This window comes from Pseudonaja textilis, chromosome 4 (assembly GCF_049901715.1).
Source record: "Pseudonaja textilis isolate UNSWEBS1 chromosome 4, rPseTex1.2, whole genome shotgun sequence".
In the NCBI taxonomy this organism is placed as follows: Eukaryota; Metazoa; Chordata; class Lepidosauria; order Squamata; family Elapidae; genus Pseudonaja; species Pseudonaja textilis.
The window spans coordinates 82,605,701-82,629,270 of NC_141993.1; the positions used below are offsets into that span (position 1 = coordinate 82,605,701).

The window sequence follows — 23,570 nt, forward strand, 5'->3', positions numbered from 1 at the left end:
GGAGGCACAAAATGAAATGCGAACAGCAAAAAATAAAATAATTTTTTAAATTATTTTAAATAATAGAACCAAATCGTTGAATTGTCCCGTGGACAGCTGTCCCATGCCGAATTGACTGTGGTGAATTGACCACGGCGACTCAGCCACAGCGAGGCGAATTTGTTGCGGCAAGTTGTCCCATTCTAAAGTAAGAATCATATGACTGCGGCTGTGCTTATGATCTTATTACAGTTTTCCTTTGGTTCTTGCTACTTTCTTCAGCTGAAAAGGTCTTTAAGGACATCTTGGTATGAGCTAAATCAGCAAGTAATAAAGTATTGTTGTAAAAGCCATAAATGTTAGGATTGATTGGTAAGTGGTTGGGGTTTTTTTTAGCACTATTTGTATGATCACTAAAAGAAGCAGCCACCAAGCAAGGACTATTTCTATCCAAATACTGAGCACCCTTGGGCATTCTTCACCTCCAGAAAGCCATTTTTAGCACCAACATGATCATAACACACCCTTTGGAACAAAAATACACCTGTCCTGTGTTTTTATTGCAAGTTCAGCATTTCGGCATTCATGAACCTGTGTTCCAGTGGTGGTATTCAATTTTTTTTTATTTCTAGTTCTGTGGGTGTGGCTTGGTGGGTGTGGTGTGGTTTGGTGGATGTGGTTGGCTTGGTGGATGTGGCATGGCTTGGTGGGCGTGGCTTGGTGGGCATGGCAGGGAAAGGATACTGCAAAATCTCCATTCCCTCCCCACCCCACTAACCTGCTTTCCAGCTCCGTTCTCCTGTGCAGGGCAACCAAAGAAGACCCAGCCAATCAGCTGAGACTCAATGGGAGGCAGGGAATAGTTGGGAGCGGGGCCAGTCCGAGGTGGTATTTGCCGGTTCTCCGAACTACTCAAAATTTCCACTACCGGTTCTCCAGAACTGGTGAGAACCTGCTGAATACCACCTCTGATGCCTTCCACCAGGAGTTTTAAAATGGTAGTCCTGATCATTTATAGAGAAGTTTAATGGAGCCAACCTCAAGAATGACATATGAGAAGAAACAGATTTGTGACAAAGCACACCTTTGCTTCCCAAACTTTCTTTCGTTACCCAAAACCACTTATCAGAAAGTCCTTTTGATCCAATGGGAGTCGAACATTTTAACCAATTTAAATATCCCTGTTGTGGTCTGGTAATAGATTGTTACTGAAAAAAAAACCTCACTTTTATCCAAGTTTGGGTTATTTTTCCAGGTCTGGGAAGCACTCAGGTATACTGTCTTGATATCTGGCAAAGGTCTTTTAATAATTTCTTTTTCTTTTTTAAAAAATCTCTCTTCCTGAACCTTTGAATAGCTTTTCCGGAGCTTTTAATCTGGATAGGCCTGACAAGTTTTTTCATTTCTTTTTTCTATGCTGAAACATTTGATCATTGAGGAATTTACAATGGCACGTAAAATCATTTCTAATAATTGAAAAAGAAACTTAATCCGGGTTACTGGATTACTTGCAAGGGCAAGTAACCTGGATTAAAACAATAGGGGATTTGGAAGCTAGTAGGATGGATGCATGTATGAACAGATTTTACATTGAGACACATTTATGCATGCATCTCCTACACAAAGACGGGAAATATAGTTCTTTATGTTTAAAGTCAAAATTTTATATTCTGTAATTAGAAGTCTACAAGACAAGGCATAATAATACTGTATTACTGTTATGAATAATACTGTAGAGCATTGTTTTTCAAATTTAGCAAGTTGAACTTCTGGACTTCAATTCCCAGAATTCCTTGGCCAGCATACTGACCAGGAAATTCTAGGAATTGAAGTCTGCACATTTTAAAGTTGCTGAGGTTTAGAAACTCTGCTATAAGGAATATCTTCAGGGGTGGGCTGCTGGGGGTATGCGGGGGTTCAGGAGAGCCCCTAGCTAAGATTCCACCCTTCCCTCCCTCCCAGAGTTCCCATGTGGCTTGTTTTGGATGCAGGTAAGTACAGGGTGCGCACATAGGCTCGGGGAGGGTGAAAAATGAGACTCTCAGAAGTTCGGGAAGGCCGGAAATGGGCCTGTTTCCGGCTTCCAGAGAGCCTCTGGAGCCCGGGGAGGGCAAAAACGCCCCCCCACCCTGGTGCAGGAGGCAGACTAGGGCATTCCCACCATGGCCACGCCCACCCAGTAACCGGGCAGAGAACCCGTTGCTAAAAATTTTGAAGCCCAACCCTGACTGGTTTTTCCCCAAACCCCAAAAACTTGAACCTTAGACTGTCTACTATGGACCTCACCCCTTTCCTAAGAGGTCTGTAGGGGGCGTGCATAAGCGCACCAATGTGCCTACCGTCCCTGTCCTATTGTTTCTTTTGATTGTCCTTATATGTACCCATTTCATGTATTCATAACTATGTATATACTTACCCTATTATCTTGTAAGCAATTGACAAAATAAATAAATAAATAAATAAAATAAATAAATAAATAAAAATGAATGTCTTGGTCTCCTTTCAACTCAATTTGGCATATCTTGCTACTTCTCTGGAGGCATCTTGACATAGCAATCATTCTTGCAAACTTGTCTGGGCTGCTCTGGAGTTAGATTTGGAGGGTTTCCACAAAAATTTGCCAGCTGTCCTTCTGTACCTTTACGTTTTAACATGAGAGGCGATTGGTAAAAGAATTTTTCTGATTTTTGATGCTTTCTCCAATCTGTCTTATTCTTTTGTTTTTCCAAGTTTACCCCGAATGGTTATCCTTAAGGAATTAGGAAAGACAGAAATGTAACTGGACAGTTTATTTATTTATTTGATTTGTCAATCGCTTACAAGGTAATAGCTATAAGTATAAACATGAGTAAGAATACAGGAAATAGGTACGAATAAATGGGGACAATAGGACAGGGACGGTAGGCACGATGGTGCACTTATGCATGCCCCTTAACTTCAAGATGTAATTCTAGAGGGGGCTACTTGTGAACTGTAAGTTAGGAGGGGCATCCAGAAGTCAAATCAGATTGTCTTACTGGCATTTGGAACAATACTCAATAGTAAAAAATGGTCTAGAAGTCAAAATGTAATCCTTCCAAGTCCTAGCTGGTTTTCCATTGAGCCAAAACAAACAACAACAAAAAAGTCAGGGAGCAGATCTCATTAGCAAAGAATCTGCATACTCAGAACTTCTTGTACTGTCAGGACGTTAAGATCCACAATGCAATAACCAGAAATGGAGGTTTGCAAATTATGGGTACAGTCCTCAACTTGTAAAAGTTAATTTAGTAACCATTTGAAGTTATAACAGCACTGAAAAAAATGGACTTATGACCATTTTTCACACTTATGACTGCTGCCAAGCACCTGAATTTTGATCGTGTGAGCAAGGGATGCTGCAGCGGTCATAAGTGTGAAAAATGGTCATAATCCTAGACCATTTTTCTTATTGAGTATTGTTCCAAAGGCCAGTAAGACAATCTGATTGGCTTCTGGAAATTTAGCTGTCACTAAATAACTGGTTGTAAGTTGAGGGTTACCTGTACTTTGTCCTTATGTAGCTGGTGCTCAATATACCTGCTCTAGCTGCAAGACTTCACAATATATCAGGGGTATCAAACTCAGGGCTAGATCCCAACAGCTTCACTGGCAGAGGGTTACAGGAGGCTGTCACAGCTGAAAACGGGGGTCGTGAGGACCACAGGCAGCTCCCATTTTCGCTGGCAGAGGTTTGCAGGGTGTTGTTGCAGCCGAAAACAGAGCTTGGGAGCCTGTTTTTGCTGGCACAGTGCTCTGGCCACCACAGGTGCCCCTGACACAAGTGACATTGGGCTGGCCACGCCCACCCTGGCACCCCGAAGTCAAATGCATCCCTGATGCAGCTCTCAATGAAATTGAGTTTGACACCCCTGCAATATATTCTTATCCTCCTTGACTCAGCTGGTGTCCATTAATCTGATTTAGCTACCAGACTGTCCAGGTGTATTACAAGTTTCTCTGGAATATCAAGCATTCCAAAGGTGATCTCCCTTGCAGTAAAGACGACATTTTTGTTTTTTAGATATTACAGTTCATCATTACTGGGAGGTGGGGGCTGTCTTGGTGACTGTGGGCAGAATGTCCCAAGATAATATTCTTTTTTTTTAAATTGGAGAATTGTTTTACCAAAGAAAAACCATACAATTTTTTTTAAAAAAGTAGAGAAGAAATAAATAAAAGAAAGAAAAAAAAAGTATCAGCTTTAGATCTGTTGAAAGGCTCTCAAATGCCTTTCTTCCAAGGGTTCTTTTTTCCTGCTGGGAGTGCTTTCAGAGTAAGGACACAGACAGAGACAGCTATTTGGAAGCAAGTTTCTTTAATTTTCAGGAAGGCAAGAGATAGCAAGAAGTCTGCGTTCCTGGGGCTAGCCAGCTTTGTGTAATAAACTCCTGATTTTTATACCTTTCCTCCTTTTGTGTGTGAGTGAAATCCTATGGGGGGGGGTTTCCGTCAGAGGGTAAACTCTGCGGGGTGGTTTGATTGGATTATTAGTTTCATTGCTTATATTTGTTTAGTGGCAATCTCCTATCTGCTATGGGTCTTTTGTCTTATTTGTTTTGCTGATTTGGCATGGCCTTTTTGTTTGTAAGGGATTTCTTTGTTTCCCTAGTTTTCTTAATTACTTGGCTTTTGCCTAGGGGCTTCTTTCAATACCTTTATTAAATCTCTTTTCCTATGCAAGTTTGTTTTATGGCTGGCCTGGTGTTGCCTTTGGGCTTTTTCTGCTTGGGTGTCACCACTGTCCTCATGAAGTTCCCTTTCCACAGATCTTTACAGCAACTATACATCCATTTATATTTTTTCCTCTCTTTAAGATTGCAACTTGTTTCCATTCTACTTTTTCTAATCCTTAGAACCATAAATTACAAGTTCGTTTTTCCCCATTTTTAGCAAAAACTCCATAAAAGGGTTTCCAATCACTAACAGGCCTGTTCTAAGCCATGACTGAACTGGAAAAGAGGACTTAAACCAACATCTTCCTCTTTTAACTTCTGGTTAGGTGTACCAGCCATGGACTATATAAATCTATTGGACTATTTAATGATTATCTAATCATTAAATAATATCATGGTATTATGGTATAGATTTCTATGTTTTCTTTCTGTCTAGTGGTGGTCTGGCTGTTTGCAGTCCAGTTCCTGTGGTCTTATTCATGTGAGGTCATGACAAACACAGGGGCACTCTGAATCTTTGGAGCAGATCTAAAGAGGGTGCAAGAAATCACAAATTAACTTGTGATTTATGGGTTTGAGGATTAGAAAAGGTAAAATATGGAAAGGAGGATAAAACCTTCGAGAGGCTAAAACATAAACACATTTGCAGCTGTTGTAATGATCAGAAGCTGACATATTACGTCATTCTTTTCTGTCTCTTTTATTTATTTACTGATTACTTCTCTTTCCTTTCCTTTTTTAAAAAGTTGTGTGGTTTTTAGTCATACATGATCATAAATTTGAATATATATTCTGAGTGAATTCTTTGCAGTGCACTGGAATTGCTTTTCCTCCTCCTCCTTTGAGTAATGAATGCCAGCTAGAAAATAACCAAGCTTCGATAGCACCAAATACCCCTCAAAGCATTATAAGATTGAAACTAGTTTTTCCAACTGCAGTACCAAAGAGCTGTTTCAAATGCAGATCGCTTCTGGTAAGGTTGGAACTGCCCGTTTCAAAGATAAGGCAGCCATTTTGAATGTAAAGCATTCAGTTTGAGTCAGCTTTGCTGCCAACTGAAAATTTTATTTCTTCTTAGAACATCAGATGTTATTGGTTTTATTCAAAAAGAGCCAGACCTTTAAAAGCAGGAAACACCACTGAAATATTATGCTGTATATGAAATCAGCAGGAGAAATAAAGGAAGGTTAACTTGATTGTGTGTAGAAAAAAAGTTCTGAAGGAGTTATCTGAAAAATCCATGGAATAATGGAATTATGATCCTGCTAGACTCTGTTGTCTCTTCTCTGGGATAATGCCTTCAAAGAGTCTGTTTTAATCCACGACTTTGGCTAAAAAAGTTATAAAATGCACCATTGATTTAACAACCCATTTGGGGGAAACGGGTGTTAGCAAACTTCTGCTAAACTTGAATGTTGATAATTAATGTAATTACATAATTTTCATCATTAGTGTCAATTTTCATCATTTGCAATACCCAGAGGTCCTAAATTGACACAAAAGATGCTAATTGTATAATTATGCAAAAGATGGAAATAGGATATGAATTACATCAGTAGGACAAACAACTCAACTTTGGAAAAAAATGAACTTTGTCCTTTACTCCAAACAAATTTGGACAGTCCTCTTCAAAATTTGCTAAATGGGACTCAGTTACATTGAGGTTTTAAGGTATTTTTTTAAAGTAGTCTTTAGTTTGCTTCAGTAAGATTTTATGTTTGGAAGAAAAAGGATCCTTATTGGGTAATGTTTCAGGATGACAAATCAAAGTTAAATAGTTATTGGTCATAGCAAACATTTCCTTTTCTTCCTTATCAATTTTAACTGCATGGAGTTAAATGGAATTAGTCTTGCTTTCCAGAAATGTGACGATGTTTGTGAGGGTTGTGATAATGTATTTCACTGGAACATTCAGTAGACATATAAGAATTTGTTGATGTAACTAACCTACCACACACACAATGTATATCTCAAATGATCACAATTGGTCATTTTTCATTTGACCATAGTACAGAAGACTCAACTTACTTTATCCATTAGTCCAAACTGAAATTTATTTAGGGCTACCTAGAAAAAATTGGAACCAAATAGTGAAATGTTTCTACTGATTGTCTGAATTTTTGCTGACCAATATGGTATGCGTAGGATAAAATTTCAAGATATAATGTGCTAACATGGGCTGTTATATAAGTCTTTTAAGTTATCCCAAAGGTGCTTTTCAAAACGCAATTGGACTGTCTTGTTTTTTTCTTTGAAAACAAAGTTCTGACTGAATGGTGGGGAATAGAAGGATTTATATTTAGTCAGAATCCTCAAGTCCTCAATGATTCTCAGGGAGCTAACAATCAACCTTTAGAGAGCTAACCACCAGATGGCTGCAAAGAATATAGATCTTTCTATTCTCCACCATTCAGTCTGAACTGGAGAAGCTTCTTGGATGAGAGGCAAAATGTCTTCAAGGAAAAAAGAAAGAAAGTCCATTTTCTTTGGGACTGAGAATCTCCATAGATATTGGGCAGAGTCAGATTCTTTGAGCTTTCCCATGGAAAATAGCTCCATAAAAGAACTTGACTCTGATCAACATAGTTGACATGACTAGCACCACTTATCAGTGGTAACAAATACGATTCTGGTAGGTCAAAATGTGTGATTGCTACAGTCACACCAATCTCAATTGGGAAACCCCACTTGTAACTACAGATATGGAGCATTTTAAAGCATCCGCAATATAAATTTTGAGTTGAAAGACCTATCCCTAGTTACCATTTACATACTTCCAAATGAATCTGATGTATATTCCATTTGATTTCATTCCTAGGGCCGGTTTACTAGTTTTTCTCACTTCTGAGATATATTGGCTATGCAAAATTATGGTAGAACTGGATGTCCCTTGGAATTTCATCTCTTGGTCACCCTGATTTTCAAACTGAGTTAGGTCACAGTTCAAAGTCTTTTCTTGTCACTTGCAGCTAACTCCTGTGCCCATGGAGCTGTTTGTAACTTGGGTGAGTTTTGCACTATTTAGAATTCTTTGCTCGAACCGTTTTTCCTGTTTTGGAAAGGCTTTGTCTGACTGGAAGAAACGATGATTTGTCATTCTTTTAAATTAAAAACAAACAACAAACTTGCGGCTTTTGGTTCAGTTTGTCTTTTTTCCTTTTTTTTGTGACCACCATTTTCAACACCATTTTCAACAGAACTCTCATGGTTACCTCCATCAAAAACTGTGCCTCACTTGTGGAAATTAACTTCAAATAATAAGGAAGCCATCACCAGTAGCAGAAATAAACGATGCAAATGTCCATCTAAGCAATGAACTTGAAGCTACAGAGAAAAGTTTATTTTTTTTAAAACTTATTAAAAATTGCACAATTTTATAGAAATACAGGAAAATAAAACAGGAAGGCATGCTTCCATTACTGTACAAAAATACATTTACTGTGGTGCTCTGCAGGTTTTGTCAGCCATATAAATTAAACATATTTTGATTCCGTACAGTTCCCAAATAAAACCATAAGTTGCATTAATGAGCATAGCAAAAAGAAAATCACTTTAAAGATGCGGTAAACTATAGAAATTTATATTTCCTGCTAATAATGCACTAAATATATGAGAGCAAAGTTTTCCTATTGATTCCTATCTTATTGGCTTATTGGCTTAGAAATTAGCCCAATCCAGGTTTATCCTATCGAATGAAAAACAAATGGAACAAATCCTAAGAACGAGGGTTATTCTGCTCATACTTGCATCTTTGTTGTGTAGTCTGGAATAAGCTAATTTCACTGTAAAATGCAGAAAAGTTGGATAAAAGAACAGCACACATTAGAGTGAACAATGACCCTTTCCCCCCAATTCATGTAACAATCCAATAATTGCAAGTTTGATGCTTACACAAATTAACTTATATATCACGATGAAAATGAGGGCAGATTCTTCAGACTTTCTTCTTATCGATTGTAGTTCAAAAGAAAATGCCAGGTAAATGACCTTAAATTTCAAACATTGCACAAGAAAAGCAGCACAAGATTCTCCTGTAAATCATATGCTTGAGTTTCATCTAGACCTTATACTTGAGTTATCAAATATATATGTATATTTATAAATATATCCTCTAAATGTACAGCGGGTAGCATATATTAAAAGCTGCAAACTTAAAAGGCAGTCTTCATATTGTCTAGAAGTCCTAGAAATGATGCCGGCAGAGGAATAGAAAACAGAAATACCGAGGTCTCACAAATGTGTGAATCTTTGACTTGTCTGCAGAACTATAAGACCTGAGGCTGAGTCACACACCTGATGGTTTCACTCTAGTGCGGTGCTTCTCAACCATGACAACTTGAAAAGATGTGGACTTTAGCTCCTAGAATTCTCCAGCCAGTTTTGCTGGCTCGGGTTGAAATCCACACCTGTTCAAAAGTTGAGATACACTGCTGTAGTGCTTTGTGAGTCTATCACCTGCAGCTAGGTGTATGCATTGCTTTGATTTGGAGGGCAGATTTTTTTTGAGTAGATCTAAAAGTTATTTGTAAGATTGATTCTGTGATGACTTCCCAGTCTCTGGTCATGGTCTAATACTAAGGGGATGAGTGTTTATAGATCTTTCTTTCTTTCTTTCTTTCTTTCTTTCTTTTTACCATAGTTGATATGAAGATTGGAAGGGACAGTGAAAAGTGTCCTGAAATGCAACTATACATCACTGTAGTGACCTCATCTCTCGCTCTTACCTAAACATTACAGACGTGCACCCCACAAATATTACACTCATGTGCTCCTTCTTTCATTGCCTATAGAGATTCTCAGTCATAACCCCTGCAGTGATTCACTTAATGACTGTGGCAAGAAAGGTGGTACAATGGGACCAAACTCCGAGAATAGCAACAGCAATAGCACTTAGACTTATATACCACTTCACAGTGCCTTACATCCCTCTCAAAGCAGTTTACAGAGTCAGCATATTGCCCCCAACAATTTGGGTCCTCATTTTATCCACCTCAGAAGGATGGAAGGCTGAGTCAACCTTGAGCCTGGTGGGATTTGAACTGCCAAATTGTAGGTAGCTGGCTGCAGAAGTAGCTGGCAGTACTGCACTCTAACCACTGCACCACAGAGGCTCCTAGCAGTTCTAAGACATTTTGAGACTGGAAGTTTAAAAAAAAAAATCTTGCAAGCATTGCAATTGTACACTTTTGTTAAATATGGCTACATGCAGTGTACTGGTACCTGAGAGTCTATATATTTGTTTTTAAAAATTATCTCTTTTGCACAAACTTTTACCTGTATAAGAGCAGACACCCCCTCTCTCACATACACTGCTCAAAAAAATAAAGGGAACACTTAAACAACACAATGTAACTCCAAGTCAATCACACTTCTGTGAAATCAAACTGTCCACTTAGGTAGCAACACTGATTGACAATCAATTTCACATACTGTTGTGTAAATGGAATAGACAACAGGTAGAAAGCATAGGCAGTTAGCAAGACATCCTCAATAAAGGAGTGGTTCTGCAGGTGGTGACCACACACTACTTCTCAGTTCCTATGCTTTCTGGCTGATGGTTTGGTCACTTTTGAATGCTGGCGGTGCTTTCACTCTCGTGGTAGTGTGAGACGGAGTCTACAACCCACACAAGTGGCTCAGGTAGTGCAACTCATCCAGGATGGCACATCAATGTGAGCTGTGGCAAGAAGGTTTGCTGTGTCTGTCAGCATAGTGTCCAGAGCATGAAGGTGCTACCAGGAGACAGGCCAGTACATTAGGAGATGTGGAGGAGGCCGTAGGGCGGCAACAACCCAGCATCAGGACTGCTACCTCTGCCTTTGTGAAAGGAGGGACAGGAGGAGCACTGCCAGGGCCCTGCAAAATGACCTCCAGTGGGCTACAAATGTGTTGTCAGCACATTCAACTATGTAATGAACAAAGTATTTAATAAGAATATTTCATTCATTCAGATCTAGGATGTCTTATTTTTGTGTTCCCTTTATTTTTTTTTTGAGCAGTATACATACATGCACATATATACAAGCATGCATACAAATATATAATAAGGGAAAAGAATGGTAACGAGATGGTATATTTGCTAACTGAAGATAAAAATAGAAATGTCAGGGGACTGTAAAATATGATTTAATTTAACAGGGGGGGGCGGGGGCAAAGCAATGGTGGTATGCTACTGGTTCAGACTGGTTCAGCTGAACCGGTAGTAAAAAAAAGCCGATGATCAGCTGAGAGGAGGAAAAAAAAATCCTCAGACAACCAGCTGAGCGGAGGAAGAAAAGTGCAGGATTGGCTCTCCGATCCGCCCCTGCGTTTTCCTCTTCTTTATTCTCTCAACTGATTGGTGCTACAGGTCTCAGCTGGTATGGGGAAAGCTGCGTGCCAGCATTAGGCAAAGCATACCCACCAAGCCATGTCCCCTGAACCAGTGGTAAAATGACTTGAACCCCACCACTGGGCAAAGGGAACCCATAAGACCAAAATGACTCTTAAAGGGGAAGTGTGATTTTTATGCTTCCCTAATAATATTGGATGCATGTATAAAATGGCCAGTGTTTTTTTTTGTTAAATGGAAGTATGCATGCATAAAATGGAGGAGAGATTTTTGTCTGTTAGAGCCAACATCCACTCGACTGAAGAAGTCCAATGCATTGAAGGTTTATTGTACCTGCAAGGAGACAGCCGGGAACACTTAAAAATAAATGGAATTAAAATTTTAAAAGGCTGCATTTTAAAGGGTCTACCCAAACAATGGGAAAGAGGGTCAGGTAGCAGCAGGTACCACTTTGAAGGTGCTGGGTTGAATTCCTAACCCTAACCCTAACCCTGAACCATTTCACTGATGCTCTTGCACTACTCATGCGCAGCAGGGAAAGTGCCCTGCTAGACTCTCATGGAAAGAGAGGTAAGAGAACAGAATAACCTTGACACAAGGTTGACCATTTTGGTGGCAGCCCTGAGTGTCGCATGTCATGCTACTACAATTCAACCACTGACAAGGTTCAGCAAGTCTCAATCAGTGATGGGATTCTACCGGTTCATCCCCATTTAGCTGAACTGGTAGCAAAAAATGCTACCGTTTGGCCAAACCGGTAGTAAAAGAACAGCTACTGGTTCAGCTGAGTCGGTATTTCTTTTCTTTTTTCCTCCCAACTATCAGCTGTTTTGATGATCAGCTGTGCTGGGATCCCCCTCACTGTCTTACTGCTTCACCCAGGAGGCTTCCCTGAGGCCTAGGAGGCAAAAAGGCATGTGTGTGTGTGTGTGTGTGTGTGTGTGTGTGTGTGAGGTGTTCTCCATGGGGCCCCCACACTCCATTTTTTTTGCCTTCCTGGGCCTCAGGGAAGCCTTCTGGGAGAAAAAATGCCCCCCCCTGGAAGCTTCCCTGTGATCCAGGAGGCAAAAAAAAGGAGTGGGGGTGTGTGCTGCAAAAAAAAAAAAAAGAAGCCATGCCCATCCAGTCACATGGCCACACCCATCTAGCCACTCCCATCTAGCAATGATCACAGAACCAGTAGTAAAAGTATTTGCGTCCCAACCTGTGGTCTCAATGCAATCCATAGTCAGTCCCGATCGAACATTTATAAAAGAGGAACACTCACATGAAATATTCGGTCACCTAGGCAGCCATCTCATCAAAGATACTTTTCTAGGCCTGCCTCCTCCCTCCCTTAAGGTATCATTCATCCCATTACCTTGACATTGCAGTCTCCTGTGAAACAGCATAATGGAGTGATTTCAGTCCTGCTAATGAACTGTTGCATCTCGACTCTTGGAGAGCCATCCGGGAGGCAGGCGAGGTCTTTTGCTCACTCGCCATAAAAATAAATGGCCCTTTCCAATAGATATGCACTGGTAGCTTTATTATAACCTCAGTGAATAAGGTGGGGTGGTGTTGAGGGAAATGGCAAGATGGATTGCAGCATTTACATCTAAATGTGATTGCGTCTGCTAAGGTCCCTGGTTATTAGAACTGAATAGCCTGCCTTTGTGGGCATGTGCTGACAATATATTTGATTTCGGGCTGATGGGAAGCCTTACAAATCCATCCATGTTCAGAAATAAGAGTGGATAGTTGTAAGAGTTAACAAAAGAGATCCCAAATATTTGCTTTCATCTGAAGTTACAGGTAATATGCCGTAGGCAGGGATGGAATTCTACCGATTCAGGCTGGTTGGGGCGAACCGGTAGTTCCAGTGATCATTTGGCCCCGCCCACCCGCACCTGCTCTTTCCTGTACTGTATTTCCTTGTTTTAGAGCACAGCTGATTCACGCAGCAGAACCATTTTGCTGCGCCTCAGCTGTTTTACTCACCGGGGCTGCAGTAGAAGTTAAGCATTAGAGCTGAAAATTGGCTTTTTAAAATGATGTGCATGCGTGCAAAGTGCATGATCACCGAACTGGTTGTTACACCAGTTGAATCGCACCACTGGATGTATGTATGTATGTATGTATGTATGTTTGTATGTTTGTATGTATGTATTATGTATGTAATCTGATATCCTATGGTGGATGGAAGTCCAAAATTGCAGGAGCAAGGGGCTCTTTCATGGAACGCAAAGACAGTGGAGCAAAGAATGTCTGGTAGGCAGAAAGAGGGTGAAGGTGGAGCCTCCCTAGCAGTTTACAGAATATGTAACAAAATTGGAAGAGACCTTGATGGTCTTATAGTCCAGCCCCCTGTTCAAACAAGAGATCCCATTGTATTTCAGACAAACGGCTGTCCGATCTCTTTTTAAAAAACCTCCAGTGATGGAGCACCCACAACTTCTAAAGGCAAGCCGTTCCATTAATTAATTGTTCTGTAAACTTCTTATTTCTAGGTTGGTTCACTCCTTGATTAGTATACATCCATTGTTTCTTGTTCTGCCTTTAGCTACTTTGGAGAATAGGTTGACTCCCTCTTCTCTGTGACAGCCCCTTAGATACCTAATAGCTATGCAGAGAGTTCCTTTAGTCTGGCAAGATTTCTGTCTACTGGGGAACAACAATAAAGAAACTCCTCAGAAGCAACTCCACGTGTGTTCTTGGTTCCTGTTATTTAAGTTTCCAGACTCAATCCATTACAGGTAGTCCTCAACTTACAACACTTCATTTAAAAGTTACAACTGGAAAAAGTGACTTATGACCATTTTCACACTTACAACCATTGAAGCATCCCCATGGTCATGTGATAAAAATTCAGGTGCTTGGCAACCGGTTCATATTTATGACTGTGGTGGTGTAGTGGTCAGAATGCAGTACTGCAGGCTACTTCTGCTGACTGCCGGTAGCCTGCAATTTGGCAGTTCAACTCTCACCAGGCTCAAAGTTGACTCAGCTTTCCGTCCTTCTGAGGTGGGTCAAATGAGGACCCAGATTGTGGGGGGAAATATGCTGACTCTGTAAACCGCTTAGAGAGGGCTATAAAAGCACTGTGAGGCGGTATATAAGTCTAAGTGCTATTGCTATGACCATTGCAGTGGCCCATGACCCACTTTTGCGACCATCTGACAAGCAAAGCCAACGGGGAAGCCAGATTCAGATAACAGCCATGTTAGTAACTTAACAATTGCAAGAATTCACTTAACAACAGCGGCAAGGAAAGTCGTAGAAAGAGGGCAAAACTCAAGAAATGTTCACTTGCCAACATAAATTTTAGGCTCAATTGTGGTGATAAGTCGAGGAATAGACTAGTACTAATAGTATTAATACCACTCTATAAAGCCTTAGTAAGATCACACCTAGAGTACTGCATCCAGTTTTGGTCACCGTATTATAAAAAAGATGTTGAGACTCTAGAAAAAGTGCAGAGAAGAGCAACCAGGATGATTAGGGGACTGGAGACTAAAACATACGAAGAACAGTTACAAGAACTGGGCTTGTCTTGTCTAGCGAAGAGAAGGACCAGGGGAGACATGATAGCGGTCTTCCAATATTGAGGAGCTGCCACAGAGGCGAAGAAGGGGTCAATCTATTTTCTAAAGCACCTGTAGGCCGGACAAGGAAGAATGGATGGAAACTGAACAAGGAGAGATTCAACCTGGAAATAAGGAGAAACTTTCTGACAGTGAGAACAATCAACCAATGGAACAGAAGTTGCCCTCAGAAGTTGTGGGAGCGCCATCACTTGAGACCTTCAAGAAGAGATTGGACTGCCATCTGTCAGAAATGATGTAGGGTCTCCCACTTGGGCAGGGTGTGTGTGGACTAGATGACCTATAAGGTCCCTTCCAACTCTGATGATCTGTTATCTGAATGCCTATATTTGTTATAACTATTGCCTTCACCCCAAGGATTCCAAGCCCTGCTGTCTCTTTGTTGTTTGGGAAAGAGCTCATCCCTCTTGCAAGTCCAGGCTGCATTCCACCACATTCCAGCCTCTGAGTATTGTTGTTGAACACTGACAGCATTCTGAACCCCACAAAGCCTGTACAGTGAACACGGAAAACCCTTTTTGGAAGAGCCCAATGACTCTTGCTCCATCCGGAATATGCAGGAAAATCCCACCAATGGGACTCTTCCATCAACATGTGACCCTTTATCTATGAATTAAGGGGACTTTGTTTTTTTTTTCATGAGGCACTTTATTGTCTTGAGGTACCCGGAGCCAATAGATCCCAAGGCTCCTGCATTTGTGTTTAAGGGAAGCTCAATTTGCTTCTTTCGTAGTGGGCTTGAGGGACGGCGGTATTTTTAACCGCCCTTTATCAATGACCAAAAGATTTGGCCATCTTTCTCTCAAGGATGGAAAGTAGTTTTGCATCCCATCTGCAACTTTTTATTATAGCAATAGAAAAGTGGGGCTGGAGTGGGAGCTACTTTGTTTGCCAAAGGAAGAAAGGCGCCCATATGCACATTTTCTTGAGATAAGGGAAGGAACAGTTGTACCTTCTCTCCTTGACAATATTTGCCATCCATATTATCTCAATGCTCCAGTGTAATTGTGTAACTTCTATTTGCTTTTTAAAAGGTTGCCTTCTCCTTGTGCTTTCCCAAACTTGGCAACTTGAAGGAATTGTGGACTTCCACTGCCAGAATCCCCTAGCCATTCATGCTGGCGGGGGAATTCTGGGAGTTGAAGTCCACACCCCTTTAAAGCTAGGAAGTCTTGGTTTAGGCCAGGGGTGTCAAACTCGATTTCATTGAGGGCTGCATCAGGGTTGTGTTTGACCTCAGGGGTGTGTGGCTGTGGCCAGGGTGGGAGTGGCCAGCATGACGTCACTTGTGTCAGGGGGGCGCCTGTGGCGGCCCGAGCACTCTGCCAGCGAAAACAGGCTCCTGAGCCCCATTTTCGGCTCTGGGACAGCCTCCTGCAACCTTTTGCCAGCAAAAATGGAGATTGGGGGAAGGGGTCCACGTGCAGCCCCTCATGAGCTCCATTTTTGCTGGCAGAGGCAATGAGGCAGAGGTGGGTATTCAGCACGTTCTGACCAGTTCTGGAGAACCGGTAGCAGAAGTTTTGAGTAGTTTGGAATACCACCTCTGATTGGTCCCACCCCCATCTATTCTTTGCCTCCCAAGTCCCAGCTTCTTTTGTTGCCCTGCACAGGAGAATGGAGCTGGAAAGCAGGTTAGTGGGTGGGGAGGGAATGGGGATTTTGTAGTAACGTTCCCCCTGGAGTGGGGTCAGAATGGAGATTTTGCAGTATCCTTCCCCTGCCACACCCACTAAACCACGCCCACCAAGCCAGTCCCACAGAACCGGTAACAAATCTTTTTTAATTCCACCACTGTACTGCGGGGTGGTCCTTCTCTATTTCCAGGGCTGCCGTGAGGGCCAGATCTAAGCACCTCATGGGCCAGATCCAGCCCCCGGGCCTTGTGTTTGATATCCCTGGTTTAGGCTAATGCAACTACGTCCACATCCTTTGAGGAGATGAAAGCAGGGCATATTGTCTTCCTTTAAAAGAAAAACAAGAAAGCTAGATTAAAGTGCAAGTTTTATCAATTCTATCTAAGTTGTGTGAGCTCTGCTCAAAACAAGGCTCAGCAGATATAATGGCCCGATACCTGCTGAGATGTAATGCAGCCAGCTGCTAAAAATTCCTGTTTGCTTTCCACCATAGCTGTGGCCAACAGCGTTGGTCTGTTCATTGAAGGAAGCTCATTACAGTTGCCTAGCAACTGCATAAAACCTTCCCTGACCACTTTGGGGATGGGAGCCATCTTGAACTGACTCCAATTACAGGTAGTCCTTGACTTGCAATAGTTCATTTAATGACCGTTCAAAGTTACAGTGGCACTGAAAAAATGTGACTTATGACCAATTTCCACAGTTACAACCTTGGTAGCATGATCATGTGATCAAAATTCAGACGCTTGGCAACTGGTTCATACTTAGGACTATTCCTGTGTCCCAAGATCATGTGGATCCCCTTTTGACAAGCAAGCTCAATGGGAAAGCCAGATTCGCTTCACAATCGGGTTTCTAACTTGCCAACTGCACCAAGTCACTTAACAACGCTGGTAAGAAAGGTCGTAAAATGGGGCACTTAACAAATGTCTCACTTAACAACAGGAATTTTGGGCTCAATTGTGGTCATAAGTCAAGGATTACCTGTACATTCTGGCATTCTTAAGTAACAAGTGACACCCAGCCCAATATTTCAGTGCATTTCAGAAACACCTAAAATGGATGGTTGAAAGCTAATATTCTGAAACAAGCTCGCTGTCGAACGTCACAACGTGTGGTGTTTGGATCTAGAGAGACAAAAGGGGCAGAGTGCACCCAGATACCTTTCTAAGGTGCCCAGTTAGGTCCAGCCCTACTCATACGTACCCCGACATCTAGTGCAAATAGCAGTTTACAATTGCATGACACGCAGCCCTGATAGATATGATTTGACATGCACACATTGTTTTGGGAATCGCGTGAAGAACTCTGCTTGACGGGGTAGCAGCTTTCAGAATAAAAATTCGGATAATATAATTGAAATCCCTAATATATTAAACAGGTATCCACCTGTTTAATACAGTTATGGGGAAAAGACAGCTATCTAACATGCACATATACTGATGATCACATCTGTGGAAAATGAACCGTGAGTTACCCATTTTCCCCGTGGATGCTCTGGATCAAGGGCAGCAAATCCAGTGGACCAGAAGAAGTCTTTAAGAAAACTTGCCCTTTGCTCCTGGTTTATGTGCTCTTGAGTCTCCGTAGCATGGTCAGACAACCTTCCTTCCTTTGTACCTTATGGATGTTGTATAGAACATGCAAGCAAGGTTGTTTCTCAAAGTGCTGTTACGTTATCAAGATAGCTGTTCTTCTTTTAATTCCATCACGAACATCCAAGCCCTGTCAGGTGTGTATTTACAAAATGTTGTGCTTATGAACGTCTTTCCTCCCCCCACCCCCACCCCCGAAGATCTGATGGCATCTGTAGATCCTTCACGCTGGAAAGAAGTCCAAATCATTTCTGTTGGGGTTGTAAGTCAGGTTGCGAATGTTAAGGAAGTTTTCTCTCAGGGTAGAGCGTTGATACGATTCATTTGGAAGTTGTGAGCGAGAAAAACCGAGAGGGGTTGTAGTTAAGACTCGATGTTGAACGCTTTTAATAGCACATCCAGGTCACCCACATTAGCAGCCTGAAAGAGTTCTGGCTGGTCCATCATAGACAATGCAATCCGGAGAGCAGCCCAAATATTACCTGATATTACTGGTTGAGACACCTGTTGCTGATTCCGACTCTTGCGTTGCAGATTGAGAGCTGTGAGGAAGTTGCTCACCGCCTCTCTACAGGTTAGGAAAAACAACAACAACAAAACATGTACAAAAAGAATCCACCATTTCCACAATATCTAACAACCAAAATTCTCAGGTGACCCTGAGGACTCAGATAAACCCCCAAGTGGTTCAATGACCCTCTAAAAGGATGCAAATGACCAGCTGTTTGCAAGGACTATAAATCCTCCCATTTCCCACTATCCTGTCAGAGCTGAAGAAGCTTCTTGGATGAGAAGTGAAATGTCTTCAAAGAAAAACAAGAAAGTCCAGTTGTCTCGTGAAAAAGCACCTCTGGGACAACCATGACCTGGATGACTGAGAATCTCTACAGACTTTTAGTTATACAATTTGGGATGAACACCCTTTGAATGGCGTGGGAGTAGGAATGGATTTCCAGAGGGGGGAAAATTGCAGACTATAGGAACCAAGAGCACTACTCGGGTGATCCTAAGGACACAGATAAACCTGCAAGTGCTTCAATGACCTTCTAAAAGGATGCAAATGACCAGCTGTCTGCAAGGAGTAGAAATCCTTCCATTCCCCACCATCCACTCAGAGCTGAAGATGCTTCTTGGAAGAGAAGAGAAGAGAAGAGGTCTTCAAAAGAAAGACCAGAAAGTCCAGTTGCCTCTTGAAAAAGCACCTTTGGGACAACCATGACCTGGATGACTGAGAATCTCTACAAGCCAAAATTCCTATGAACCTACTCACCTATATGCGCCTAGGTTGATGCAGCTGATTCCTAAATTGTATCTAGATCTGATAAAGCCAGGTTGAATCTCTAATGCTCGAGTGTAGGCTTCTACTGCTTCTTCGCTTCGATCACCATTTGCTAAGGTTGCTCCTAGACGGTTCCACAATGAATAATCCTGACAAGACAACAACAATTTAGGTATAATCCTTGTGCAGACCATTTTGATCTCTTCTTTTTTTGCTCATTCTGTTCAAATGATATGTATGATATGGGTAAAAGTGTCTTCTCCTTTCACTAGTATGGCATGCAACTCAAGGTAACTTTCTGAGATTGTCTGAAATGGTATAGGGCAGTGGTGGCTAAACTTTTTGGGCTCCTGTGACAAAAATTGTGCGCGTGCTTGCACGCTCTCACTCATGTGCCAGCACCCAGAAGGCAATGAGCCCCCCCACACCCCCTACCCATGAGTACGCAATCACCCACCCACCCACTCCCTGCTACCCACTTACCTGCACTGCGGCTCGCAGCTGATTTTTGTCTGGTTTGAGGCCTTTTTCAGCCTCCCAAAGGCTTGAGGAAGGCTTCTGCAGGCTTCTGGAAGCTTTGCAGGCTGAAAACTAGCTCCGTTTTGTCACTTCCTGTTTTTCCGAAAATACCAGAAGTGATGAAATGGGGCTAGTTTTCGGCCTGCAAAGCTTGCAGAAGCCTTCCTCAAGCCTTTGAGAGGCTGAAAAAGGCCTCAAACTGGCTGAAAATCAGCTGTGAGGCATGTACATGCACAGTGGGGTAAGTTTTCCTGCAGCTCGCGTGCTGACACAAATGGCTCTGAGTGCTACCTGTGGCATGTGTGCCATAGGTTCGCCATCATGGGTATAGGGTCTCCTGCTTGAGCAGGGGGGTTGGACTAGAAGACCTCCAAGGTCCCTTCCAGCTCTGTTATGATTCTGAATTCAAGATAATTTCCTGAGATTTACTCCTTTTTTTTTTTTGTTAGGCAAGCCGGAATTGGGAGAGGAGTTGTCACAGAGAGGAAGGGGTCAACCTATTTTCTAAAGCGTCTGAAGGCCAGACAAGGAATAATGGATGGAAACTGATCAAGGAGAGATTCAACCTAGAAATAAGGAGGAATTTTCTGACAGTGAGAACTATCAACCAATGGAACAGCCTGCCCTCAGAATTTGTGAGAGCTTCATAACTGGAGGCTTTCAAGAAGAGACTGGACTGCCATCTGTAAGAAATGGTGTAGGGCGTCCTGCTTAGGTGGGGTGGGGGGGTTGGACTAGATGACCTACAAGGTCCCTTCCAGCTCTGTTAATCTGTTAAACTATCTAAACTATTTTAAAAAGGAGCTTGCAATTAATGATTCACTTTAGGCACATTAGTGGCTAAAGCAAACACTAATTAATAGTTTAAAGGACATTGGGCAATAGAAGTAATATAATAATAATACTTTATTTGCGGTCACAGACCAAAACACAAGTACAACAAAAGAAGAACATGGGAAAATTAATCATGAATAATTGGTCACCAAAAACTTGACTAAGGGGAATTTCAGTGTTCTCCTCTGATGATTACAGCTCTTTAAAAAAATTTGGAAACCAAAGAAGTGATATATGAGGAGCCATCCCCTAGACAATATAAGAACAAATTACTAACATTAGGTCTACAAGGGTCTGTTTCAAGGAGAGACAGTAACTTAGATCTGCCTGCGTTATACATAGGGCAATATAAAAGGACATGCTCCACAGTTTCAACCTCAGCTCTGTCCCAGGGGCATAGCCGCTCGTTAATCAGGAGCCTCTTAAATCGCCCATCCAGTAGTGCTGAGGGAAGAACATTAAAGCGAGCTAGGGAGAAAGCTCTTCTATACTTGGGAATGGTTAGAGTGTAAAAATAGGAAGCCATCCTCAGTCCGTAATTATTAAATCGGCTGAAGATCAGAGGGGAGCAAGTTTTGTTAGCTCTGGCTTGTAGATATTGCAAATAAATGTCCACAAGCCGTTGGACTACCCTAAATTGGATGTCCTTAAGGCCAGTGGCCCCCAACCTTTTTTGTACCATGGACCGGTACAAAATGTGCAAAATGATCCATGGACCAGTACTGGCATCAGCACGCATGACCAAGGCAAGGTGAGCCGAGCGACCGGCCAGCCAGCCGTCCCCCGCTTCTCCCATCCACCTTCAACTCCTCCTTTGTACCTTCTCACGGTTGATGGGCTTTTCGGGCTCTTTCTTAATCTCCTCCTGAGTAATGCGAGACTCCACCGCCATCGGGACAGCTCTTCGTTTGAAGCCGCCCTCCCCCCCTTCGATAAAACTAAGGCGCGAGGATTCCTTCAGCACCCAAATGCCGCTTTCCAACCGACGACCGACAAGCTCACCCGGAAGCATTTTCTCAAGCGCCATCGAAACAAGATGGCGGCACCCAAGCAAAATAGGCGGCCCGGTACAAAATGATTCACGGACCAGTACCAGTCCAGGGCCCGGTGGTTGGGGACCCCTGCTTAAGGCCATAATCTCCCAGGGCATCCCCTGTAAAACCTAGTAGGTGTTATTTCTTCATCAGCTCCCCCTCTCAATGAGAAATATGAGAGTCAGCAAACGCCAGGGAGAGATAGCTGCTAGGAACTGCCAGAAAGAGCACCCGAAACCACCAGGGCAATAGAAGTAAACATTTTAATGCTAAAGTGCCAAACGTACCTCTGGGCGCACAGTGAGGGCAGCATTGAATGCATCTATTGCTCTGTTAAATTCCCCATTCAGATGGAAGAGCACTCCAAGCCCCGTCTGCAAGTCTGGGTCAACCAATTCACCATTATGATGAGCTCCTTCAAGAAATAACTCCTTCACTTCTTCCAGCAGGGAACTAGAAATAATACAGTGTGGAGACAAATGTAGGCTAATATAAGAGCAATGAAACTATCACCCGGGACTCAGAACAGATGGCAGAATTTATTTGCTCCCATGTCCTTTTAAAATAGAGAACATGTTTTAAATGCAGGTTGAATTGGGTGATGTTTCAGTGTCCCAAATTTTGCTTCTAAATTAGTTAATCTGGGATTATTGTTACCTTTCATCAGCTGTCTTTGACATCCTCCTGGCCAACGCTGGAGAACCTTTCTTGCTTCGGAAGAGGAATCTGTACTTGGGATTCTGTTTGATCCAGCTTCTTAAGACTTCACAAGCCTCCTGCTGGTGGCCAGTGTTTGTGAAGCTCACGGCTAAGGCCATGAGGGCTTTCAAGTTGTTTGGCTGAAGCTCTAAGCACCTGAGCAGAGGCAAAAGGACACTTGCTTAATCAGAGTGTTCTCAGGGAGCTGAAAGCATGGGCTTGCTATCTCCAAGGCCTCTTGCTCCAGAGGAACCCATAACTGATATCCCAGCTGAACCTGGAGGGACATTCCCATGGCCATAGATGGCCTCTACTGATCAAGGGATAATTGTGAGTCAAAACGTCAAAGTTAGGGTTCTGCTTTTTCAGGAAGTCCGTTTATTGTGTACCATTGGGACAAGGTTGATTCCTAGTAGTCGTATAGATAGACCTTCTCTAGGGTGATCTTAAAGCCGGCCTTTCAGGTCTTCCAATGGTGTACTCCTCACTGAACAAGAGCATCTGCCTTGCTGTTGCTTAGGCTCTTTTTATTTTTCCTTCCACCTGTTCCAGCACTGTGGATTTCTCGGGGGATTGTGCAGGGGTGAGCTGCTACAGGTTCTCCTGGGTTCAGGAGAACCTATAGCTAATGTTATGGCTGGTTCAGAGAACCACCCAATCCCTCCCCTGGCTGGCCCCTCCCACCCCACTCCACCCCTGTTCTGACCAAGGCTTCCTGAGACCGTAATTAAACACACGCTTAGTCCAAACAACTCTTTTTTTAATTTCAATGCTGGGAATTATGTTCATTCCCAGTCCATAATGACTCCCAAACAGTCTCTTGAGATAAGCACTCACCTTGATTTCCTTTGAATTGCTGCCAACAACTAAAGTGCCAAATTAAATGTAAAAAGCCAAATGGAGTACAAAGTCCACACAGAGCTTCAAGGTTTAATAGTGCGAACAACATTGCTTCCTGTAAAGGTTCCTGTCCCTTTGCTCCTCCTTTATATCTTATGGGAGGGGCAATCAAGCCTTACTCCTGAGTTGCCCCTTTTGTCTTAACTGTTCTTGCCTTCTGACAGCTCTGTGCACACATGCATTGGGAACAGGCTCCCCTTGTTCCTCTACCTCACTGCTGTCAGATTCTGGAGGCTCCGAAGTCAGCAGATAATTCCCAAATGGCCCTGGCCCCATCTCTGTATTGGACGCAGGACCATCATCTGAGTCCTCCCCAGACTGGCCCATGTTTTCCCCACTGTCTGACTCTGCTGCCGTCTCCGCAGGTTGCCGGCGGACCACAACAACCCTGCCCCTCCGAAGACTCCTCACATGGCCCATTTTGGATGCAAGGTCAATGCAGGGCCCATATGGAGGCTTGGGCAGGGCAAAAAACCGGGCCTGTC

The 23,570-nt window shown here is 42.6% G+C and overlaps 1 protein-coding gene across 2 annotated transcripts in view; it reads right to left on the minus strand.

Annotated features, from left to right (window-relative positions):
• Positions 1-18,077: 18,077 nt before the first annotated feature.
• The window catches only part of PEX5L (peroxisomal biogenesis factor 5 like), a 182,798-nt gene continuing 177,305 nt past the window's right edge, over positions 18,078-23,570 (minus strand). For both annotated transcript variants that reach the window (XM_087933512.1, XM_087933511.1), the window contains 4 exons: positions 22,144-22,341; positions 21,774-21,939; positions 19,091-19,248; positions 18,078-18,388 (listed from right to left, as the gene is read on the minus strand). In XM_087933512.1, coding sequence (XP_087789638.1) covers positions 18,184-18,388; positions 19,091-19,248; positions 21,774-21,939; positions 22,144-22,341 — 727 coding nt within the window. In that variant the 3' untranslated portion in view covers positions 18,078-18,183. The remainder of the gene's footprint in view (positions 18,389-19,090; positions 19,249-21,773; positions 21,940-22,143; positions 22,342-23,570) is intronic.